Here is a 23,367-nt window from a genome sequence, read left to right on the forward strand (position 1 = left end):
TAGCTCTGTGACTTTGGGCAAGTTATTTATCCTTTAGGAACCTCAGTTTCCTCATCTGGAAAGGCAGACACTGGGAATTTAAACAGAGTTGTTAAGAGACTCTAATAAATGTTACAGTTCTTAGAGAGTAATACCTTGTACATAATAGGTGTTCGGTAAATGTTAGTTATCATCATTATCTGGTATTCTCTTTCTTTTAAGCAATCATTTAAGTAACCCAGCCTCTTGGAAGAATGGGGAAGTTGGAATAAGCATCTCAAATCATCTGTAGCTACATGAGGCATCAAATTATTTCTTAATATTAGCAAAAATAATAAAAGATACTGTTTTCTGAATGTTCACTGTGTTCCAGTTACTCTGATATGTGAATAACTTACTTTCAGGAATCCTATGAGGGGAAAGTATTTATCATTTCCATTTTTCTTATGAGAAAACTAACATGTTAAGAGATTGAGAAGCTTGCCCAAGGTCCCACAGTTAGGTAAGTAGCAAGGCTGGGACTTGAAAGCTGATCTGACAGAAGCCTGTAGTCCTAGCCACTCCACCATCATTCAGGGATGCATTTTGGGACTATTCTGCCTCAAAAGTGACTTGCTAGTGGTGTGCGGTGGTGCATCCCTATAATCCCAGCAACTTGAGAGACTGAAGCAGGAGGATCACAAGTTTGTGGCCAGCCTTAGCAAGGTCCTAAGCAACTTAATGAGACCCTGTCTCAAAGTAAGAAATAAAAGGGGCTGGGGATGTGGCTCAGTGGTTAAGCGCTCCCTTTTTTCAGTTTCTAAATGTCCTTCCTAACATCTAGTTACATAGATGAGATACAGATTGCAGATGTGGTTGGATTCATGGAGAGTGGCAAGACTGTTAATCCCTGTCATCTCTGTCCAGCCAGTTCATAGTATTGTACTTGTCTTGTGATCCAAGCACTCAGGTATTTACTCAAGGAATTTTCCAAGCAAAACAGTCTTTCTCTTATGTTGTGCTTGAGGCACTTTAAAAGTTATTTTTAAATTTATCCCTGTAAAATTACATCTTGTTGATTTCAAGCCTCCATTTCTAGGTTGTTGAGTTAGTTTTTCTTTTAACTCTCTTTCACCTTTTTAGCTACTCCTGTGTGTCCTCTTCACCTTAATTTGTTTGGCTTCTGCTTCTTATCTAGAGAATGTTGAAAAGTATATTCCTGTATCATGCCATGAAACCTAAATGGGCTACTTACAAGTCTTTCTGTGTTATCATCAGGCCCACATTTCACTTTATTGTCAGGATGCTGGATTATATGCCTTAATGAACTCAGGATGGAACATGGTCTTTTATATTGAATTTCTTGACCTAGTAATCCTGTTAAAAAAAAAAAAAAGAACGAAAGAAATGAGGTTAGCGTGACTTACTTTCTACTGAACTCATGTCATTTCCTTTGAGAAAGACGTAGTTTCTTAAGGCATCATAGATTGTCTAATAAGTTACTTTTCTTTTAAATTTCAGAGATTGATGATAAGGTTTCCAATCTGTGGTTTGGGAATTTCTCTTTCCTCTTTTATGAAAATTAGTACAGGGTTATTCCTTCTAAAGGTTTTTAGGTACTTCTCTCCTAAATCATAACTCCATGTATAAGTCATTGGAACGTATATACATTGGGATATAATTCTGGACTGGATGGTATAAGTCTATTAAAATTAATTCTTATGCTGTTATTTCCTATCTTGGGTTTTGATGCTTCTTTAATAATAGCTGTTCAACTATTGATTAGTAGAATTGTAAAATAAATTCACAGTTCTGCCTTTTTTCTTGCATCATCTTCCCATAGCAGTGTTACTCTAAACACTTAAAAAGAAAGTCATCAACACTTGTGATGAACCTGTTCACTCTGGACTAAATAGTCTTTTCTTCACTAGAATTTTTGTAAGCAATTCAAACTCACCAAAAAAAATTTAGAAAGTAGAGTAGGAAGAAAAGTTACAAGTTGTACTCTCATTCATTGCCAGCATTTTTTGTATTTACTTCTAATCTCATTTTGGGCATGGACTTTCTTTTTTCTTTCCCTCTTTGTCATACTGCTTTTTTCATTTTCACTTGATGGTGTTACTGTATATTGTGATGTCAGTCTCTCAGGTTGTGCTGTTCTTGTTCTCTTTGTCATCACTGTTTACCCTTTTTGTGTCTCCCATGTGTGTTCTTTGATAAGTTGTGCTCACCTAAGTTTTTCTCCCTTCTCTTTCCTTGGGGCCATCTTTCATGTTGTATTGTTGTATTTAATGTCTTTCGACTTCTTTGATAATTCTGATTTGAGGCCTTAAGATTGATTATTTTTTCTTCAAAGACGAGTTTTATATACATTACCCTCTTATTTGTTGGGGTAGTAGTATATAAAACTACTTATATTAGTATATAAAACTACTTTCCATGTTAGAACAGTCAAGATAATACCCTTTAACACCTGGTTTATACTTGACACTCAGTAAATGCACGGATCTCATCTGCCAGTGCATCTGTTTGCTGCCCCCTCAATACTTAGCTCTTTCTGATTGATTGGGCATAAGTCTAGCAGCCTGTTTTGTTGCTTTGTTTTATTTTGTGCAGTGTCACTGTCAGCAAGGTGAGGGTTCTCTCCTTTGGCAGTCTTCCATCAAATCTTGGTTTTTAACAAAGTTCCCATTTCTAGTGGATCTTGCCACTGCTAATTTGATTCTCTTTTAAGAATAACTTTTTTTTTTCCCCCACCAGCTTATTGAGACCTGTCTCTGCATTGATAATGCTTTTGCATACCCCGCCCCACCTTAACCTTCTTTGGAACTTAATTGTCCATGGGTCAATTCTTGATATGTATACCATTCTTTCTGAATTAAAATAAACATCTGTGTCCAGAGGTTTTGTTCTTTTTTTAGATTTCTTTAAAAAAATTATTTGTTCTTGCTAGTTACATTTGTCACAGGTTTTGTTCTTTTGTACTTAAATATTCTACCTGATATTTTTTTCCCTAATCTTCAATCTGTTTTCCTTTCCTACCACCGGGAGCCCCCCTGTTCTTTGTTGCTTTCTGTGGAACCATCTCTTGACTTCTCATAGGCTCTTTTTCCAAAATCATAGTTTTTCTGCTCAAGGAACTGAGATTGAACCCCAGGGTGCTTAACCACTGAGCTATATCCCCAACCCTTTTTACTTTTTATTTTGAGACAGGGTCTCACTAGGTTGCTTCCAGCCTCTCTGATTTACTGAGACTGATTTTGAACTTGTGATCTTCTTGCCTCCACCTCTGGAGCCTCTCAGATTACAAGTATTCACCACCATGCCCAGCTAAACCCATCTCTTGTTCTTCAGAATAAAATGACAAAACAAACATTAATTTTTTTGTATTTATAAGTATTCATATGTATTTTAAATGTTAGTAAAAGAAATATATTACATATAAAAACATTTTGTAATAGCCATTCTTATAGAGTGAGGTGATGCCTCATTATGGTTTTGATTTGTGTTTTCCTGGTGATTAATAATGTTGAACATCTTTTTTCATAATACCTGCTGGCTGTTCGCATGTCTTTTTTTTTTTTTTTTTTTTAAATATTTTAGTTTTATTTATTTTTATCTGGTGCTGAGGATTGAACCCAGTGCCTCACACATGCTAGGCAAGTGCTCTACCCCTGAGCTACAGCCACAGCTGCTTGTATGTCTTTTGAAAAATGTCTATTTAGATCTGTTGCCCACTTTGTAATTAGGTTGTTTTTGCTGTTGAGTTTTTATAGTTCCTTATATCTTCTGGATAACAACCTTTTGTCAATTGTATAGTTTGCCAATATTTTTTCCCATACTGTAGGTTGTCTCATTACTCTGATGATTGTTTCCTTTGCTGTGCATAAGCTTTATAGTTTGATATAATCCCATTTACCTATTTTAGCTTTTATTTCCCCTGTTTTTGGAGTCTTGTCCATAAAATCTTTACCCATTCTAGCATCCTGAAGCACTTTTGCTGTGTTTTCTTTAGTAGTTTCATTGTTTCAGGTCTTTTGTGTTAAATCTTTAATCCAATTTGAGTTGATAACAAGTGTTGGTGAGAATGTAGAGAAAAAGGAACCTTTACCTAATGTTATTGGGAATGTGAATTAGTACAGTCATTGTGTTATGGTCACCCCCACACCCCCTGTGGTGCTGGGCATTGAATTCAGGCCTCATACATGCTAGGTAAGTGCTCTACCCATGAGTTATAAACCAAGCCCTTAAACAGCCATTAGGGAGAACAGTACAAAGTTTCCTCAAAAAATTAAAATAGAATTACCGCATGATCCAGCAACCCCACTACTAGGTATATATATATACTCAAAGGAAATGAAGTCAGTATGTCAGAGACATCTACTCCCTTGTTTTTTGCACTACTAGTTGCAGTTGCCAAGATATGGTATCAAACTAAGTGTCCATCAACTGATGAATGGATAAAGAAGATGTGGTACATATATATACCAGAATTAAAAAAAATTTTTTTTTGTAGTTGTAGATGAACAGAATGTCTTTATTTTTTCATTTTTTTTTTTTTATGGTGCTAAGGATTGAACCCAGGGCCTCCCACATGCTAGGCAAGCACTCTGCCACTGATCTACAGCCCCAGCCCTTATAACTAGAATATTATTCAGCCATTAAAAAAAAGAATGAAATCCTATCATTTGTGACAATGTGGATGGATCATTATGTTAAGCCAGCATGGTCTTACTCAGGTAGACTCTAAAAAAGTTGAACTCAGTAGAGTTAAATGGTAGTTATCAGAGACTGGGAAAAGAATATGGGGCAGAGAAGGATGGGAAAAGTCAGGTCAGTGGAGACTAAGTTACAGTTAGGAGTAAGAAGCTATGACTTTATGTGTGCACTTAGGGTTCTGGGGATTGAACCCAGGGCCTCCTAAATGCTAAGCATGTGCTCTGCCTACTACTGGGCTACATCCCCAACCCTAGAGTACAGTTATGTACTGTATATTTCAAAAAATTAAAAGAAAAGAATACTTTCACCATAAAGAAATTACACATTTGAGGAGAGAGATATGTTTAACCTGATTTAAATGTTACAAAATGTATATGTATCTCAAAATATCACATGGCAACCATTAATATGTGCAGTTTTTATGTTTTGATGTGTAGATTAAAAATAAAAACATGAGGGCTGGGGAGATAGCTCAGTTGGTAGAGTGCTTGCCTTGCATGCACAAGGCCATGGGTTTGATCCCCAGTGCCACAAAAAAAAAAGCAAACAAAAAAATAAAAACATGCTTGGGAGGAAGATTGAATTCTTGACAGAATTACTTCAGAAAAGGAAGGGAGAGAGGGATGTGGAAAGATTACAGGGGCCCGGTTTTATAAGGAATGTTCTACTTGTCTAATCTTTTAAGAAATTAAGCTTAGACCTATGTAGTAGACATATAGGTTTGTTTTTTTTTTTTTTTTTTTGCTCAGTGCTGGGGATTGAACCCAGGATCTTGTGCTTACAAGGTAAGTACTCTTCCAACTGAGCTATATCCCCAGTTGACATTTAGGTATTTTAATTTTTTTGTTGTTTTTGATAGTGGGGATTGAACCCAGGGGCACTTAACCACTGAGCCACATCCCCAGCCCTTTTTTGTGTTTTATTTAGAAACAGGGTCTCTCTGAGTTGCTTAAGACCTCATTAAGTGGCTGAGGCTGGCTTTGAACTCTTGATCCTCCAATCAGCCTCCCTAGTCATCTGTTACAGGCATGTGCTGCTGCATCCAGTTTCACTCTATAATTATTTTACTTTAGTTTTGTGCTTTGATATATCTAGCACCAGTATCTCATCTTTCATGATTATCTCCACTATTGTACATTTCTCTTTGACATGTACTTAAAACTTTTTAGAATCAGATTGTCAGGTTCAGTGAATAATCCTTTTCAGTTTGGTATTGCTTTACTAAGGTATTTAATATGAGGATAAATATGTGCTTTTACTAAGATAATTTTCTGAGGTTAATATCCCTGTTCTAAATTAAATCATTTGTTTAATGCTGTTCAGTGTTAAAAAGACCTTAGAAGATGGAAAGATCTCCCATGTTCTTGGGTAGGCAGAATTAATATTATCAAAATGGCCATACTTCCAAAGGTGCTATACAGATTTAATGCAATTCCAATTAAAATTCCTGTGACGTTTCTCATAGAAACAGAAAAAACAATCATGAAATTCATCTGGAAGAACAAAGACTCAGAATAGCCAAAGCAATCCTGGGCAAAAGAGTGATGCAGGAGGTATCACAATACCAGACCTTAAACTCTACTGTAGAGCAATAGAAACAAAAACGGCATGGTACTGGCACCAAAATAGACAGGTAGATCAATGGTACAGGATAGAAGACACAGAGACATACCCACATAAGTACAGTAACCTCATACTAGACAAAGGTGCCAAAAACCTACAATGGAGAAAAGATAGCCTGTTCAACAAATGGTGCTAGAAAAACTGGAAATCCATATGCAGTAAAATGAAATTAAACCCTATCTCTCACCCTGTACAAAACTCAACTCAAAATGAATCAAGGATCTAGGAATTAGACCTGAGACCCTTCACCAGATAGAAGAAAAAGTAGGCCTGAATCCCCATCATGTTGGCTTAGGACCAAACTTCCTTAACAAAACTCCCATAGTGCAAGAAATAAAAGCAAGAATCAATAAATGAGATAGATTCAAACTAAAAAGTTTTTTCTCAGCACAGGAAATAATCAATAATGTGAAAAGAGAGCCTGTAGAGTGGGAAAAAATCTTTTCCACACACACTGCAGACAGAACACTCATCTCCAAAATTTATAAAGAACTTAAAAAATTTTACACCCAAAATACAAAAACCCAATCAATAAATGGGCTAAGGAAATGGGCAGACACTTCACAGAAGATATGCAGGTGATCAACAAATATATGAAAAAGTGCTCATTATCGCTGGTAATTAGAGAAATGCAAATTAAAACCACCCTAAGATTTCATCTAACTCCAATTAGAATGGCTATATCAAGAACACAAGCAATAATAAGTGTTTGGCATGGATGTGGGGAAAAAGGCACACTCATACATTGCTGGTGGAGTTGCAAATTGGGGCAACCACTCTGGAAAGCAGTATGGAGATTCCTTAGAAAGCTTGGAATGGACCCACCATTTGACCCAGCTATTCCACTCCTCGGTTTATACCCAAAGGACTTAAAGTCAGCGTACCACAGTGATGCAGCCACATCAATGTTCATAGTAGCTCAATTCACAATAGCTAGATTGTGGAACCAACTAGATGCCCTTCAGTTGACAAATGGATAAAGAAACTGTGGTATATATACACAATGGAATATCTCTCAGCCATAAAGAAGAATAAAAAATTACGGCATTTGCTGGTAAATGGATGAAGTTGGAAAATATCATGCTAAGTGAAATAGGCCAAGCCCAAAAAAACCAAAGGCCGAATGTTTTCTCTGTTAAGTGCATGACAATATATAACGAGAGGGAGGTGATGGGGGGAAGAGAACAATGAAGGAACTTTGGATGGTGTAGAGGAAAATGGGGTGGGAGGGGGTGGGGGACAGAAAAATAGTGGAATGAAACAGATAGTATTACTCTATGTATATTTGTGATTACATGAATGGTGTGCATCTACATTGTGTACGACCACAGAAATGAAAAGTTGTACCCCATTTGTGTACAGCAAATCAAAATGCAGTCCGTAAAAATAAAAGATTTTAATAAAAAAAATTAAAAGGAAAAAAATTAAAACATTTTACTTTACCATCCTGTCTCATGTTCTTTTGAAATAATTGTTGTTTCTTTTAGCATATTTATTTTCTAAAATTTTATGAACAGGTTATTTGAACTGTTATAAAGGGGTGCTAGTGGAATGTGTGATAAGCAGGTGGAAAAATTCTGTCATCTTTTCTGTGTTTTATTTTTCCAGCAATTCCCAAAGTGAGACTAGAGACAATCTACATTTGTGGAGTAGATGAGATGAGTACCCAGGATATCTTTTCCTATTTTAAAGAATATCCTCCAGCACACATTGAATGGTTGGATGATACCTCCTGTAAGTACACCCAATCTTCTGTTGAATATGCTTTTAAAAATGAATTTTAAAGAGTTTTTGCTGTCTAAAATGGTAAATGATTATGGCCCCAACTCCTTGTTTATGCCTGATCTCTGCTCTTAGCCTAGAAGAAAAAATATTGCCTGTTGATGAGAATCAGCATACCTTAACTGGTCTGCCAACTCATACTCCTTGGGTATTCCAAGTCAACTCAAAGTAGAGATCCAGGCTCTAGCAGATTGATTACTGGCATCTGAGTCTTGTATACTTGATTAAGGCCTCTCTTTCACCCACAGTGGGAAAAGGAGTGGCTTCAACTACATAGTTTTAGGAATGTTTTTAGGGCTTTGGACTTCGGCATTGCTACTTGCCATACAGTTATTCAGAGGGTTGACTTTGCTCCAGTGTTTCTGATCTAGAACTAGACCAGAATGTTCTGACATAGACCTCTCACCTCTACTTGCCTTGTACTGTGTTTTCTGGAATATCACCTGCCTTAACCTGTGAGTTGTCCAGCTTGTGAGCCAAATGTAATTTTTAACTTGCCTTCCCTGCGGAGTCTAACCTGACCTCTGGTAACCACTTTGCTGGCTTCTTGTCTTGACTTACTTCTAGTCTGGCTTTACTTACTGCCAGCTGGCTGACCTACTAGGTAGTGCCCTAGATACCAGCTGGGTTTCTCAGCTGCTCTCTAAAGATGTTGATTCAGTGTTTTCATTGAAAGAAATATGACTGAGTCAAGGGTTTTCTCCTTTTGTCTTTCTGCTTAACTCACACTATCCAAATTCAAGATCAGTAAATCTTTTTCTAGAAAGGACCAGATAATAAATAGTTTAGGTTTTATAGCCACATGTTCCCTTCACATATGTTCAGCTGCTGTGGTAGTATGAAAGCAGCTATAAACAGTATAAAAACTCATAAGCCTGGCCGTTTTTCAATAGAACTTTTTTACAAAAATGGGCAGTGGGTGTGTACTTTGTTGTACATTAATTATTCCTTAATAAAGATGATTCAAATATAAAAGTAACAAATGGTGGGGCTGAGGTTGTAGCTCAGTGATATAGTACTTGCCTAGTATGTGTGAGGCACTGGGTTCAATCCTCAGCACTACATAAAAATAAATTTAAAAAAGGTATTGTGTTCATCTATAACTAAAAAAAAAAAAAAAAGTAACAGATGGTGGACTGGGTTTAGTCCATGGGTTATTATTTGCTAAACCCTGATTTAAGTCATTAAAACTATAGCTAAGGATGGGAGAGAAGGAGGGGTACAGCCTAGGTCCCTTTTCTTGCAACCTCATGGGGCAGTGTCTAATAAATATTCTGAGTGAGGAACATGACCTGTTTTGCATCCAGGTCTTTTTCTTATCTTCCTTAGCTTTTGTAAGCTGCAGTGTAGGGAATTAGATTAGTTTTATATAACGTTGTACTGGCCTCCACCACCGCCCCCCATTCCCCTGCTCAGTCTGCACCTCAGTTGGCAAAGGAGACTAGTTAGTTCTCTTTCCTCATTTTCTCCTGGGTATTTCAATCTGAGAAGTGCTTCAATTGGTATTATGTTTAACCTTTCATTTTCAAACTATGATTAATGTTAGTAATATATTGTTAACATGTTTTCTCAATTAAAAAAAAAAAACTGTAGCTAAGGATATTAGAATTAGAGGGACCCTTGGAATTGTCCAGTTCAACTACCTCATATTGTAACAGAAACTAAGGAATAGGTAAAAGAAATTGTTTGCTCAAGGCTTTATAGCCTGTTAGTCACATAATAATTCATTTCCCAAACCAAAATATAGGGATAACATAATTTTGAGAAATGCCATTCCATTTGAAATGGTTAAAGAGGTCTTTGTTCTGTAAGCCTTTTTCAAACCCTTTTTCTTGATTACTTCTCTTCCTTAAACGGGTAAATTAAATTAGTTGCTGCAAAGCCAAGTTGCTGTCATGTCTCCATTGTACACATGCCATGGATACCTTACTCACCCACACTTTATTGTGGGGGAACATCATTTAGCATGTCTACATGTCTAGATAATAAAAAATAGCAGGGAGCAGTAGTATAATGGATTATCCAAATTTATTTGATAGTTATCATCATCATCATCATCATCGTTATCATCATCATCATCATCATCATGAACTGCTAACATTTAGCTGGATGTTGTAGTGCCTGCCAGTAGTCTGTACTACTCAGGACACAGATAGAGAAGAATTGTTTGAGCCCAGGAGTTTGAGAGTAGGCTGGGCAATAGTGGGATTACATCTCAAAAAAAAAAAAAAAAAAAAGGAACTTATTAACACTTATCATATTCTCTTTTTAATATACAGAATCCTTCTTCATGGAATACTTAATAATTATTTTGTAGAATCCAGTTTGGGAATATAGCTCTAGGCTAAATTCATCAGAGATTTTATCACCACTTTTATACTTCTTTTCATTATCTAATGTGTATATTTACTGATGACTAACTAGATGGCTAGAGGAACCTGTAACAATGAATACGATGCAGGTTTTGCTCTCAAGAAACTTATAATATGGATGCATTGTAACATTTTATTTTAGGTAATGTGGTTTGGCTGGATGAAATGACAGCCACACGAGCCCTTATCAATATGAGCTCTCTGCCAGCCCAGGATAAGATAAGAAGCAGGGATGCCAGTGAAGACAAGTCATCTGAGAAAAGTAAAAAAGGTAACAACACAAAGGAGGGAACTTTGGCTTGAAAGTCCTGTTCTTTACATAGTCCAGGTCCTTGGGTTTCTAAGTGGAACATCATATAGTATCTCCTCATCCCACGTTTCTAAGATAAACTACATTGCTTAGAATCATCAGTAAACATGAATAGAAAATTCTGGACTTTTAAAGTTCTATGAGATGCTGTTATGTTAAGATTCATCTTGTCCCTCACATTTTAGACAAGCACGAAGACAGTTCAGATGATGATGAGGCTGAAGAAGGAGAAGTTGAAGATGAGAACTCAAGTGATGTAGAGGTTAGTTATAGGGCAAAGATATCTGTCAGGTTTTATTGTAAAAAATTACTTATTGTCCTTTTAAATTTAATTCTTAAAGAATTAATTTAAATTTAATTTAAATTTAATTCTTAAAGACTTTGTTGTGTTCATCTAGTTTTTACCATGAAACCTTCTTAAGGTGCACCAGACTCTTGGCTTATATGGATATAACAGTTTGTCTTGAGATCTTAAAATAGTATTCACATTTCTGCCTGAAAAAAGTGGTTTTACCGGGCATGGTGGTGCACACCTGTAATCCTACCTACTTGGGAGGTAGAAATAGGAAGATCCCAAGTTTGAGACCAACCTGGTCAACTTGGCAAGACACTGCCTCAAAATAAAATTTAGGAAGAACTGGGAAAATAGCTGATAGAGTGCCCCTGAGTCCCTGAGTTCAATTCCTCATACTGGAAAAAAATATGGTTTTACTGAGAAAGATTTTGAAGTGGTATTTAATAAGTAAAACTGAGGAAAAGTAAAGTGGGACTGGAGCTGTAGCTCAGTGGTAGAGTGCCTGCTTAGTATGTGTAAAAACCCTGAGTTCCATCCCCAGCACCACAAAAAAGAAAGAGCAAGTAATGGTATATTCCCTTAATGGATTATATACTATTAGAAATATGAGAGTGTATCATTTAAAATGTTTCAATATTAAACGTCTACATTGTACCAAATTCTTGGTAATAGAGATATATCATCAAAGTTCTTACTCTCTTGGAACTTACATGTTAGTGGGGAAGATAGATAATACAGATACACACATACATGAAGGTGATGAGTGTTATAAGGAAAGATAAAGGATAAAGGAATAGAGAGGAATGGAGACTGTTGTTTTAAACAGAATAGTCAGAGACAGTTTCTGATTTTAAAATTCTGCAGAGGAGCTAGTGCTGCAGGGTTAATGGGTATTAAAGGTAGAATGCTTTCTTACTGGTAATTTGTCAACTGAATAACTATAAAAAAAAGACATTTTTACATTGAAATGTTCTTTTTTTCTTAAGTTGGACACATTGTCTCAGGTAGAAGAAGAGTCTCTGTTAAGAAATGATCTTCGTCCTGCTAACAAACTTGCTAAAGGAAATAGGTTATTCATGAGATTTGCTACAAAAGGTAAAATTTAAATTTTTTTGGCATTTTTACCTTCAATCAAAAATTATTAATTGTTGAGTAACATCTTTCTCTTTTGAAAAGAAGTTAGATCAAGGGACTGGGGTTGTGGCTCAGAGTGCTCATCTGGCATGTGTGAGGCACTGGGCTCTATCCTCAGCACCACATGAAAATAAATAAGTAAAATAAAGGTATTTTGTCCATCTACAACTAAAGAAATACTTAAAAAAAAAAAGAAGAAGAAAAGACAAAGACAAGAAGTTAGAGCAAGTCATTTCAAAGTTCCCTGCATACTGTAGTATTCTGTGTTTATGAGGTAATGGTTTGCAAGCTGAAAGGAATTTCTGATTTTCAGAGTGAAAATTAACCTGTTTGTGTATTTGGTGAATTCTGGCTAAAGTAAGTTATTTTCTGTTAAAACTGATTTGCCTCATTTACTTTTCAGCCAGTTATTATCTGAACTATGAAAACTTTTTAGAAGTTGTCCTTTTTATTATAGCAATAACATCCTGGTGACATCACTAATACGCCTTTCAGCTCTGATCCTCTCCTAATAAGACTTTTTGCACAATGATTTTTGGTGGGCATTAAAAAATGCATATGTATGTGTGCACATTTATATATACACATATATGTTCTTTTAATTATTTGAAAGCTAGTTGGAGTTAACAGTTCTGAATACTTCCATATGTATTTCTGAAGAATAAGGACGTCTTACCTATATCACAGTTACCAAAAATCAGAAAATTTAACTTTAATACCATACTTAATACCTAATCCATAGTCCATGTTTAGATTTTATCAGGTCTTCCAAAAATAGGTCCTTCATGGATTCCCTAACCCCACAGATCTAGGATCCACTCCAGGATGGAGTATTTATGTCATTGTCTTTTTAGTATCCCTTAATCTGGAACTACTCCTTCACTTTATTTTCCTTGACTGAAAAATTTTTAGAGTATATAGTCTCATTATTTTATAGAATGTCCCCCCGTTTGGGTTTGTTTAATATTTCCTTCTGATTAAATTCAGGTTGTACATTTTGAGGCAAGAATACTACAGAATGATTATGTGTCATTTTCAGTGCATGATATCAGGAAGTACATGAAAGTTATTCATCCCATTCTCAAAGATATTAACATTATTCACTTAGTTAAGGTAATGATTGCCAGATTTTCCCATTGTTAACTATTTTTCTGTTTGTAATTAAAACAGTTGTGGAAAGAGACTTTGAGATTATGTGTATAGCTTGTTGCTCATTGCACTTACATGTAGTATCTTTAGCATCCGTTAATGGTCATTTCTTCATTAGTTGACAGTCTGCTCTAGGGAAGAACTTTCCTTTTACCAGTTATGTGTTTATTTACTCATATCAGTTTAGATTTATGGATTTTAATTCAATAAGCTCTAATCCATAGTTGTTATCATTTTGATTCACAAATTGTTTTGTACTTGGTCAGCAAAGCTCCTTCAAGCTATTTTTTGATATCCCTACAATTATTCAAGCACTTGCTTACTTTACAATACAACAGAACATCTTGTTTTTCAAGACTCAGTTTGTACTTTACCTTCCCAGTCCTGAAATCAACCATTTCTCCAAGGAGCTGGTGGGCATGGTCTTTTTGGGAAATGGTGTAGGGGAGGCACACATACTGATAGACGTTGTCCCATTTTCCTGGAGCACTGGATACATTTACAGTGTTGTTTGTCCTTTGCAGTCAGAAAGTGCCCAAGGAGCTGTCGAAGACTTTTGTATTACTGCTTTTGATGAATGTGTGATTACCAACTGCCTTCCTTTCTGTTTACTGGTATTTTAATGTGACAAATGTGATCTTTTCCACATTTACTCATTTGAACGGCTTTTTGAATATATTCCAAATGTTTGGTACTCAGTTTTATTTTCTTGAAGCCAATTTGAGGAATATCACAATAAGCTAGAAAGGAAGATTTTTCAAATATGTGAAATTATGTTGTTTTATTCTTTAACCCTTGTTCTGTGTTATTGGAGTGTTTATCATTCAGAAATGAATATCATCTCTCTAGGGACCACAAAAATTCACCTTTTCTAAAAAAACCTCTCATGCCTCTTAGAACCTTGTATCTCATATTGTTTATTTTTTGTAGTATTTCCTCTGCAAAGTTAGTCAACTCCTAAACAACAGCTTAACCTCAGTCATCTGTGTATTTTACTCCATCTCCTCCACACTTGCATTGCGTTAGCAAATACTCAGAGAGCAAATGTTTATAGTGACGCTGTCCTTTTTGGCGGGGGGGAGATTGTACTCTGATCTAAGCTATGAAAAACATGTATTTTTAAAAGCCATTCAACATTATCTTCATGCTCAGGAATTCCTAGGTAACGGTTTTAATTAATTTTTAGATGACAAAAAGGAACTTGGAGCTGCCAGAAGAAGTCAGTATTACATGAAATATGGGAATCCAAATTACGGAGGCATGAAAGGAATTCTTAGCAATTCTTGGTGAGTCCAAAACCTTTAAAATGCAGTAGTTTAAATAGTAATTAAACTTTTCTTAATCATTCCATTGGTATTCTGTAGTGAAATGTAAAAACCCTTTGCGGACTGAAAAAGGAAGGCAAGAAAGAAGAATTCAAGATTCTTAATTGTGGTAAATGATATGAGAATGCTGTTATCAGTTTCATTTAAAATATCTGTTTCAGCACCTACTATTGTGTCATTGTGTAGTTGAAATGAATTAATAGATTTCAATATTTTTCCTATTGATTTCTGATCATGTGCTTATTTTGGCAATGTTCCAGGAAGCGAAGATATCATTCCCGTCGCATTCAGCGGGATGTGATCAAGAAAAGAGCCCTGATTGGGGATGATGTTGGCTTGACGTCATATAAACACCGACATTCCGGTAGTTGCCTGCTCAGCTCTTGGGTAGACACATGTTTGGCTCTCGAAATCATATTTTTATTCTTAATACAGTCTTTTAAGGTTCCACACTTTATCATCCTCTCTTCCTTGCCCTCACCCTCTGCCAACATATAGGAAAGTAAGTCAAGTCACAATTAATTTTAAATTGCCCATGCAAAGAAGTCAAATGAATTTATAAAAGCTGTTCTAACAAAAAAGGCCAATGTAACATAGAAAAATTAAAATAAAACTTTCTTAGAAACCTAATTTTTCTACTATTAATATCAACAACTGCATGAAAAATAATTTTTTTACTTATCTGATCAAATGGGCTGATTTTATTGTTCCTTTTCTGATAATGTAAATAGGCTGCTGTGTCAAGTGCTTTATATTTACTGATTTGTGCCCATGAATACCACAAAAAAGTGGGATTTCATGACTTGGGTCTTTTTCTTTCTCTTTTTTCCTTCATGTTTATTTGGTAAATGAATAATTTTCATTATGTTTCATGAAGATGTGTTTTTATTTGAACTTAATGTGTGGAATCTTCTACATGCTTTATAGAGCTAGACAAGTCAGCATACAAACAGAATAACATGTACACATATATCATTGGAATGGGACAGGAAGACGTGAAGTCTATACATTTTTACTTAATGAGTATGTACAGAATTATGTTTGAAATTGAATATTACTACATTTATTTTTCTGTTATAGTTATACTTTTCCAATTTCAGTTAAAGGTTATTCACTCTTTATGCTAAAGAAATTAAAAAGTAAATTGCCTCTAATTCTAGTATCTTAATGTAGCAACTGATTTCATATTACATTCTTTCCTGTTTATTTTCATAAGAAATGTTATATTTCTTGTAAATATATACTTTATATTTACTTATTATAAACATCTTTCCATAAACTTTAAAATTAATAATTGATTTTCAGTAATTGGAGTGGTTATGTGCTATGAAGTCGCATTAAAATTGTAAATACTAACAATACAAAGCCTCTGGTCACACTATTTTCAACTGATTAAAGATACCTTATTTGATGTATATTCTTGATTAATTAACATTGAATTCACAGCCAACAACATAGTTATACTTTAACTTATACCTGAATGAGGCACATGTATTTTCTCTGTAAGTCACTTCACAGCCTTCTTGCACTTAACATCTCTAAGCAGCCCTTCAGCACTTTGAGGGCCATCTTAAACTGTGAAACTACCAACAAAAAGCGCAAGAAGCAGAAGTAAGATGGTCAATAGACCACAAAAAGGACACTTATTACAGTAGAAGAGATGGAATAAGAAGGTAGAGTGTTCCTTTGTTTGACCTCTGCTGGAAACAAACTCATCCAGTGACTCACATTTCTTTGTTGCTCTGCACATGTCTGCAAATGACCTTGAAAGTACCCCAAGTATTGACTTAGAGGTCACAAGTAATTTGACAGATTTGCAAATACAGAACTTGTGAATAATGAGAATTGACTGTAATTTAAATAACTTTATAATATTCCATACTAGATCATACTTTACCCAATCATTCTCTATTCTGGACATCAGTATGGTATATGATTTGGCTTTGTTATAGATAATGCTCCAATGAAACCTCAGGGATGGGAATTTTTCTCCTTTGTAGAATAGAAAATCCCACTTATTAGTTTTAGCCTAAACTTTTCCTAATGTCTTCTGGTTAAATTTCTTCAGCATTAGTGAATGTTCCTGAGGAACCTATTGAGGAGGAGGAAGAGGAAGAAGAGGAGGAGGAGGAAGACCAGGAAATGGATGCAGATGACAGGGTGGTGGTAGAGTACCATGAGGAGCTTCCAGCTCTCAAGCAGACCCGGGAGCGGAGTGTATCCAGGCGGTCCAGTGCCAGCAGCTCAGACTCAGATGAAATGGACTATGATCTAGAACTGAAAATGATTTCCACTCCCTCACCAAAGAAAAGTATGAAAATGACTATGTATGCAGATGAAGTGGAATCTCAGCTGAAAAATATTAGGTAAAAATGTTTATCAATATTGCTTCTTCTTTTTTTTTTTTTTTTTTTGGTACTGGGGATTGAACCCAGGGGTTCTTTACCACTGAGCTTCATCCCCAGCCCTTTAAATTTTTTCTTTTGATTTAGGGCCTCACTAAGTTTCTGAGGCCAGCCTTGGCCTTGCAATCCTCCTGTCTCAGCTTCCTGAGTCACTGGGATTATAGGTTTGTGCCACCACGCCCAGCTCAGTGTTAGTTTTTTTAATTTTAATTTTAATTTCTATTTTTCTTTAGTGCTGAGGATCAAACACAGGGCCTTATGCATTCTGGGCAAGTGTTCTACTGTTGAACTACATCCCTAGCCCTTAACTTGATTTTTAAATACTAATATAAACACCTTAATTTCATAATTACTCTTATCTATTCTAATTTTAGTCCTTTGTAAGAGTTGAATAAAAACATCCAGTTTTTCTTCTGTATAAGCAATGGTCCTTGTTATAGAAACTATAAACAGTACAGAAAGTAAAAGTCACCTGTTTTCCTAGCCCCTACTGATGATAACAATTGTTAGCAATTGGGTGAATAAACTTCCAGTTATTTTATGCATATACATAACCTATAAAGAAACTATAGTTATATTTGTATAGAAATGAGGTTATGTTATTTATTGTTTGCAATGTGCCTTTTCCCATTTAATATATTATAGACATCCTTTTTTCAACCCCATGCAGTCTCTTGTTTGAAAGTATCATGATTCACTTAATCCCTTATTGATGGGGTTTAGGTTTTTATTTTCTTACTGTTTTGTTAACTAGATAGATTCCTGCAAGTTTAGTTACTGTACTAGATTTCCTTCCATGTTTTACCCACATTACACCTATTACCTATATCTATACCAACCTTAGGTATTACCATTCTTCCTAATCTTTTGTGAACAAATATCTAGTTATTTTAATGTGTACTTTTTTTACGAGTAGGGATGAGCATATTCAATGACTGCAGATAGTATATTCAAAACTCCAAGAATTAAATTCTGGGGATAGTCTAAGATGTTCTTGGTGATACATTTGGGGGAAGGGAGAAAGACCTTTAAAATTGATTTGTTTGTATGACCTTGTTCACATCATTATTTTTAGTTTTTGTAGAATTTCCTGCTGGCAGAATAATATTGGTAGATAGCATGGTAGTAGAACTTGTTGACAGAGAAGTCTGCTTTTAAAGAAGGGGATTATAGACTCTTTGTGTCTTGACTACAGCTGGATTACACCCTATGTGAGCAGAAAACCCCAAGCTCTTTGTAGGCCTCAGCTTAGCATTTGTTTGTCCCAGAAGAAGGGGACTTTTACAGTTATGTACTCTGTGATAGCATGTGGGTATCGTGCGTGGAACTCACCATGGGAAATAGCATCCTGCTCGCCCTCACTAGTCTCTTTACAGCAGGTTGAATTTGGTTTTCTTAAGTAAATTATTGTATGTGGTATTTGTTAGTAAATGTTGGCTGTATTGGATTGAGTTTCTTAAGTTGTTTTTTCCAGAATATGAGATTATTGCCTGGACTTTATTTCACAGTTGAAGTTGGCTAACTAATAATTTTTTTAAAGGAACTCCATGAGGGCAGATAGTATATCCACAAGCAATATAAAAAACCGAATTGGTAACAAATTGCCACCTGAGAAATTTGCAGATGTCCGACACCTGTTAGATGAAAAACGTCAGCACTCCCGTCCACGGCCACCAGTCAGCAGTACTAAATCAGGTATCGTTCCTCATTTATGTTTCTGGGCTTCATTCTGAGCTTCAGAGAGCAAATTGGGGCAGGGGTAGGTTTTTTGATAAAACTTTGCTGTTTTGAACTGATTTAATTATCTCTATTTTTCATGTCTGAATTTTGATCTAGACATTGGAATTTCAGGACATGAAAAATAATCAGACTTTGGCAAAACTAGTTTTCAGCATTTTTGTCCAAAATACTTATTTTATTCTTTATGTCATTGGTGTACTTTGTATGCAAGAATAATAAAAGTTAAATTGGATAGTTTTATAAATGGTTAAGAGTTTGAACTAAACCACTTATGCATACATTCATACAGCAGGTATGCAGTTATGCTTGCCATCAGGCCTGTGTTAAAAGCTAGCATGTAAGAAATCTTTGGAAAGACTGCAAACCATTATAGATCTACTGAGAATTGTGGAAGTCTTCTTAGAGGAAGTGGTTTACCTGTTTTAGAAAGATAACTTGGGAGTGGAGTGGGGTGGGTTAGAGAGTTAAATAAGTAACAGCAACCTGAACTAGGTCAGGGACAACAGAAACAGAGTGAGAATGGGATGTCTTGGGAAGGAAGACTCGGTACTGGGAAGCAAGAGAGAAAAGGCTGAGAAACCACAGAAAGGGCTCAGCCTGAATTGCCAGGGAAATAGATGGGTGCCACTCTTTAGGAGCAGTTTAAAAATGGGCAAGGGGCTGCAAATTAGTGCAGCCACTCTGGAAAACAGTGTGGAGACTCCTTAGAAAACTTGGAATGGAACCACCATTTGACCCATCTATCCCACTCCTTGGCCTATACCCAAAGGACTTAAAATCTGCATACTACAGAGATACAGCCACATCAATGTTCATAGCTGCTCAGTTCACAATAGCCAGATTGTGGAACCAACCTAGATGTCCTTCAGTTGATGAATGGATAAAGAAACTGTGGTATATATATACAATGGAATATTACTCCTCCATAAAGAATGATAAAATTATGCCATTTGCAGGCAAATGGATGAAATTGGAGAATATCATGCTAAGTGAGATAAGCCAATCTCAAAAAACCAAAGGACGAATGATATCGCTAATAAGTGGATGATGACACATAATGGGGGGTGGGAGGGGTTAGTGTTAGGGTTAGAGCTAGGATTAGGGATGGGGGCAAGAATGGAGGAAGGAAGGACTGTATAGAGGGAAAAGAGAGGTGGGAGGGGTGGCAGGGAAGGGGAAAAATAACAGAATGAATCAAACAACATTACCCTATATAAATTTATGATTACACAAATGGTATGCCTTTACGCCATGTACAAACAGAGAAACAACACGTATCCCATTTGTTTACAACAACAACAACAAAAGATAAAAATGGGCAAGAACCCCAGCACAAGGCTTTGGCTAATGAATGTGTCACTAGTGTTGTTGCTGTTAGGGAGAACCAGTTCAAGCAGCTTTGTGAGGGGGGGTTAGAGGAAGAACAAATTTGGCTTTGGGCATCTGGCCTTGATCCTTTGCTTTATGCCCTGCCTTATATTTACTGGTTAAATGTAATAAGTTCATTAACTACTAATATGTTCAAAGATTTGTGGCTTCTCTCCTTGGTAAACTTGGAGTTCTCATGTTTAGTGTTGCTGGTTCTACCCAAAAAAAAGGCAATTATGCTTTAGAAAATTTTTTCTGAAGCAGTCAGTTGAGATTCTTTTCCCTGTGATAGCACCTGCCTCTGAAATTCCCTAGGGAACTTATGAAGACTAATATGAAGAGGGAAGTCTTTTAGGAGGCTGATTATGTCTGGTTCTGTGTCCTCACTCAGGGACATCTAGTGCCAGGTCCATAGGAGATCTCAGGTTAACAGTATAAGTAATGAAATACACACATTTCTTGGTTATTGTGGTACTTTTTTCTTTTTCCAGATATACGACAGCGGTTAGGAAAAAGACCATATTCTCCAGAGAAGGCTTTTAGTAGTAACCCAGTGGTTCGGAGAGAGCCCTCTTCAGATGTACATAGTAGGCTAGGTGTTCCCAGGCAAGATATTAAAGGCCTCTACTCTGATACTCGGGAGAAGAAATCAGGTAGGTAATTCTTAAAACTGACAGGAATGAAAATTGGAAAAGAGCAGAGGCAGGGAGCAGCACTTGCTACAAATAAATGAGTTTTCCTCTTCCAGTATCATTATTGTGGTCATTGTTATTGTCATCATCATCATCTTCTTCAGGCTAACAGGAAAGTTTAGACATAAACTTACATATTCCTTCTTAGAGGAAGTGGTTTACCTGTTTTAGAAAGATAACTTGGGAGTGGAGTGGGGTGGGTTAGAGAGTTTTTTTAGATTAGCACAAATCCTTTTTAGTTTCATGTATGTATTCCAGTCTTTGTCCATATAGATATCCTTTTCTAAAGAGTATTTTATTGTGATCATTTTTCCTTATTGTTATACTTTTCATTCCTTTTTTTAATAGAATATCTGCATCACAAAATTCTAAACACGTATTTTTCTGTTGTCAGATTTTAATAAAATATACTTTAAACAATGAGTGGATATAGGCCCCCCTCAATTTGCAGAATGTTAGAGCTACAATTTCCTGGCAGAGTGAAGCAGCACACAGTGTAGTGAGTCTCACCCAGTCAGGGAAGGTGTGGCAAGGAGAAGCCTCTCATGTACCTAACGTGGGGGCACCTGCTCCTAGCAGTAAGGATCTCCTATTCAGTCTTGACCCCTTCATTTGCACACAGGGGCTGCTGAAGTCAAGGAAGTGAGTTTTTTTTTTTTTTTTAACCCAAGGCTGCACAGTGGTTCCAGGTGTGTCAGACACTAATGTCTCCTGCATGTCAGGGGTTGGCAGTACCCCTGCTTCCTCAGAATTACTCTGGATGTCAGCATGGCTGCCAAACTAAAATGCCTTCTTGCCCAAACAGGTAGCTTATGGACTCGCTTAGGATCTGCACCCAAGACCAAAGAAAAGAATATGAAAAAAGTGGATCACAGGTCACCAGGCACTGAGGAAGATGACTCCGAGCTACAGAGGGCATGGGGGGCTCTGATTAAGGAGAAAGAACAGTCTCGCCAAAAGAAGAGCCGGTTAGATAACTTACCATCTCTCCAGATTGAAGTTAGTCGGGAAAGCAGCTCTGGTTCAGAGGCAGAGTCTTGATGCCCCCAGGGCCTGGCAGCTGCCTAAAACCTGACATTCTTGCGCAGGGTAGGGTGCTGTAGGAACCTGCCCTGCAGGAGTTGGCGCCCCTCCCGCTCCTCATACAGTCACCCTCAGCTCTTGCTGCTTCAGCAAGACTTCTTAAGAATGTGACGAGTTTTGAAGGGCATCTCTCTCTTTTGCTGCAGTTATAGTTCTGGGCCCTCAATTCTTTCCCCACCACCCCACAAGCTTTACCCTTTGAGAAAAAGGCAGCCCTCCAGATTTTGTAGACGTTTTTCTTAATATTTTTAACATTGTGTCTTTTAAAAGAAATGTTTTACACAGTTCATCCAAAGAGCAGAGAACTGAACTTCTCACTATTGCCTTGGCCCTGACAGCTGTTACCAGCACCCTTTTCCCAAGAAAAGTCAATTCCCAGGTGCTTATTGGACAGCCTCCGAGGGGGAAGATGAGGGAAACTGCCAGCTCACCCTTCCAGGACCCTAATGTGGGGGTCGAATCTCGAGGACCTGACCTCAGAGGTACATCAGTGCCGCCCAGGTAGATAAGAGACACAGCATCAATCGCGCTTCCGTTCCTCCCTTGGGAATTTCTGTTAGAGGCCTCCTACTGGCTATCAGCTTGATGTGAAGATAAAGTTCAGTGCTGTGGGATTTTTAGGAACAAAAAACTGTGACTTCTGGATTTGGGTTGATTTTTGTGCTAGGGGTGGGGTCATGGGTTAAATGTTGAACAATTTTTTAAGTCTGTATTATGTTTTAAAAATATTAATGATTTAAAAGTTTAAATTTTTAATTTTTATATGTGGAAGTTTCTCCTGTTGGCTATAGGGGAAGTTCAAGTGGTGTCTTCTTTGTGCTGTTAAATATATATTATATACTTTGGAAGAAGACAAAGAGAGGAGTCTCATTATTTTTAAATGATCCTAAGTGTATGGTCTGTTTTTGTACATAGAATTTAACTTGGTTTTTGGCCACTGTAGGAAAAAAAATCCATCCATCTGAGATGGGATCTTGTTTATTATCACTTTAGAAGTGAAACACTGATAATTTATATTTTCTCTAAGTTGTGGCTTCTTCAAAACTGGCAAATGAGATAATAGTTTCAGAAATGTTTAGTCTATTTTTTTTTAGCTCCTTTCAGATTATTTTACCATAAAAAGGAGGTAGATATTTGTCTTCCTGTCTTATTTTTCTTTTGAAGTATTTAATACTATATTCTTCTACAGACTTAAAAGTCACATTTCACTTCACTTTATTAGAACTTAAGAGTTAGAAATAATTAGTAGAAAGACTGTCCCTTTGTGATGCTACAACTCTTCACTTACCTGGATTGTTCTGCACCCAGTGCAACCCTGGATCCTGGAGATCTTGTGGCTGAGTTGATGTCACATTGGTAGTTGATTACACTGTGGTGCTAATAAATGCAGAACAGTTTTGTTAATAAAGAAA

General features: G+C 36.5%; 1 protein-coding gene across 6 annotated transcripts in view; it reads left to right on the forward strand.

Moving 5' to 3' along the window:
• Ncbp3 (nuclear cap binding subunit 3) overlaps positions 1-23,367 on the forward strand; it is a 49,422-nt gene that overhangs the window by 6,639 nt on the left and 19,416 nt on the right. For 4 of the 6 annotated variants that reach the window (XR_007107630.1, XR_007107628.1, XR_007107629.1 and 1 more), the window contains exons 4-14: positions 7,909-8,034; positions 10,597-10,725; positions 10,950-11,026; positions 12,046-12,154; positions 14,529-14,628; positions 14,928-15,031; positions 16,736-17,033; positions 18,613-18,767; positions 20,672-20,833; positions 21,678-21,840; positions 22,294-22,456. Coding sequence is in view for 2 of the 6 variants with exons in the window: in XM_047543285.1 (XP_047399241.1) it covers positions 7,909-8,034; positions 10,597-10,725; positions 10,950-11,026; positions 12,046-12,154; positions 14,529-14,628; positions 14,928-15,031; positions 16,736-17,033; positions 18,613-18,767; positions 20,672-20,833; positions 21,678-21,840; positions 22,294-22,402 (1,532 nt within the window). In the remaining 4 variants the exon portion in view is untranslated. Of the gene's footprint in view, positions 1-7,908; positions 8,035-10,596; positions 10,726-10,949; positions 11,027-12,045; positions 12,155-14,528; positions 14,629-14,927; positions 15,032-16,735; positions 17,034-18,612; positions 18,768-20,671; positions 20,834-21,677; positions 21,841-22,293; positions 23,095-23,367 lie in introns of those variants that run through there. The other 2 variants (XM_047543285.1, XM_047543286.1) reach the window with 1 other exon arrangement.

Source organism: Sciurus carolinensis, chromosome 3 (genome assembly GCF_902686445.1).
Source record: "Sciurus carolinensis chromosome 3, mSciCar1.2, whole genome shotgun sequence".
Lineage (NCBI taxonomy): Eukaryota > Metazoa > Chordata > Mammalia > Rodentia > Sciuridae > Sciurus > Sciurus carolinensis.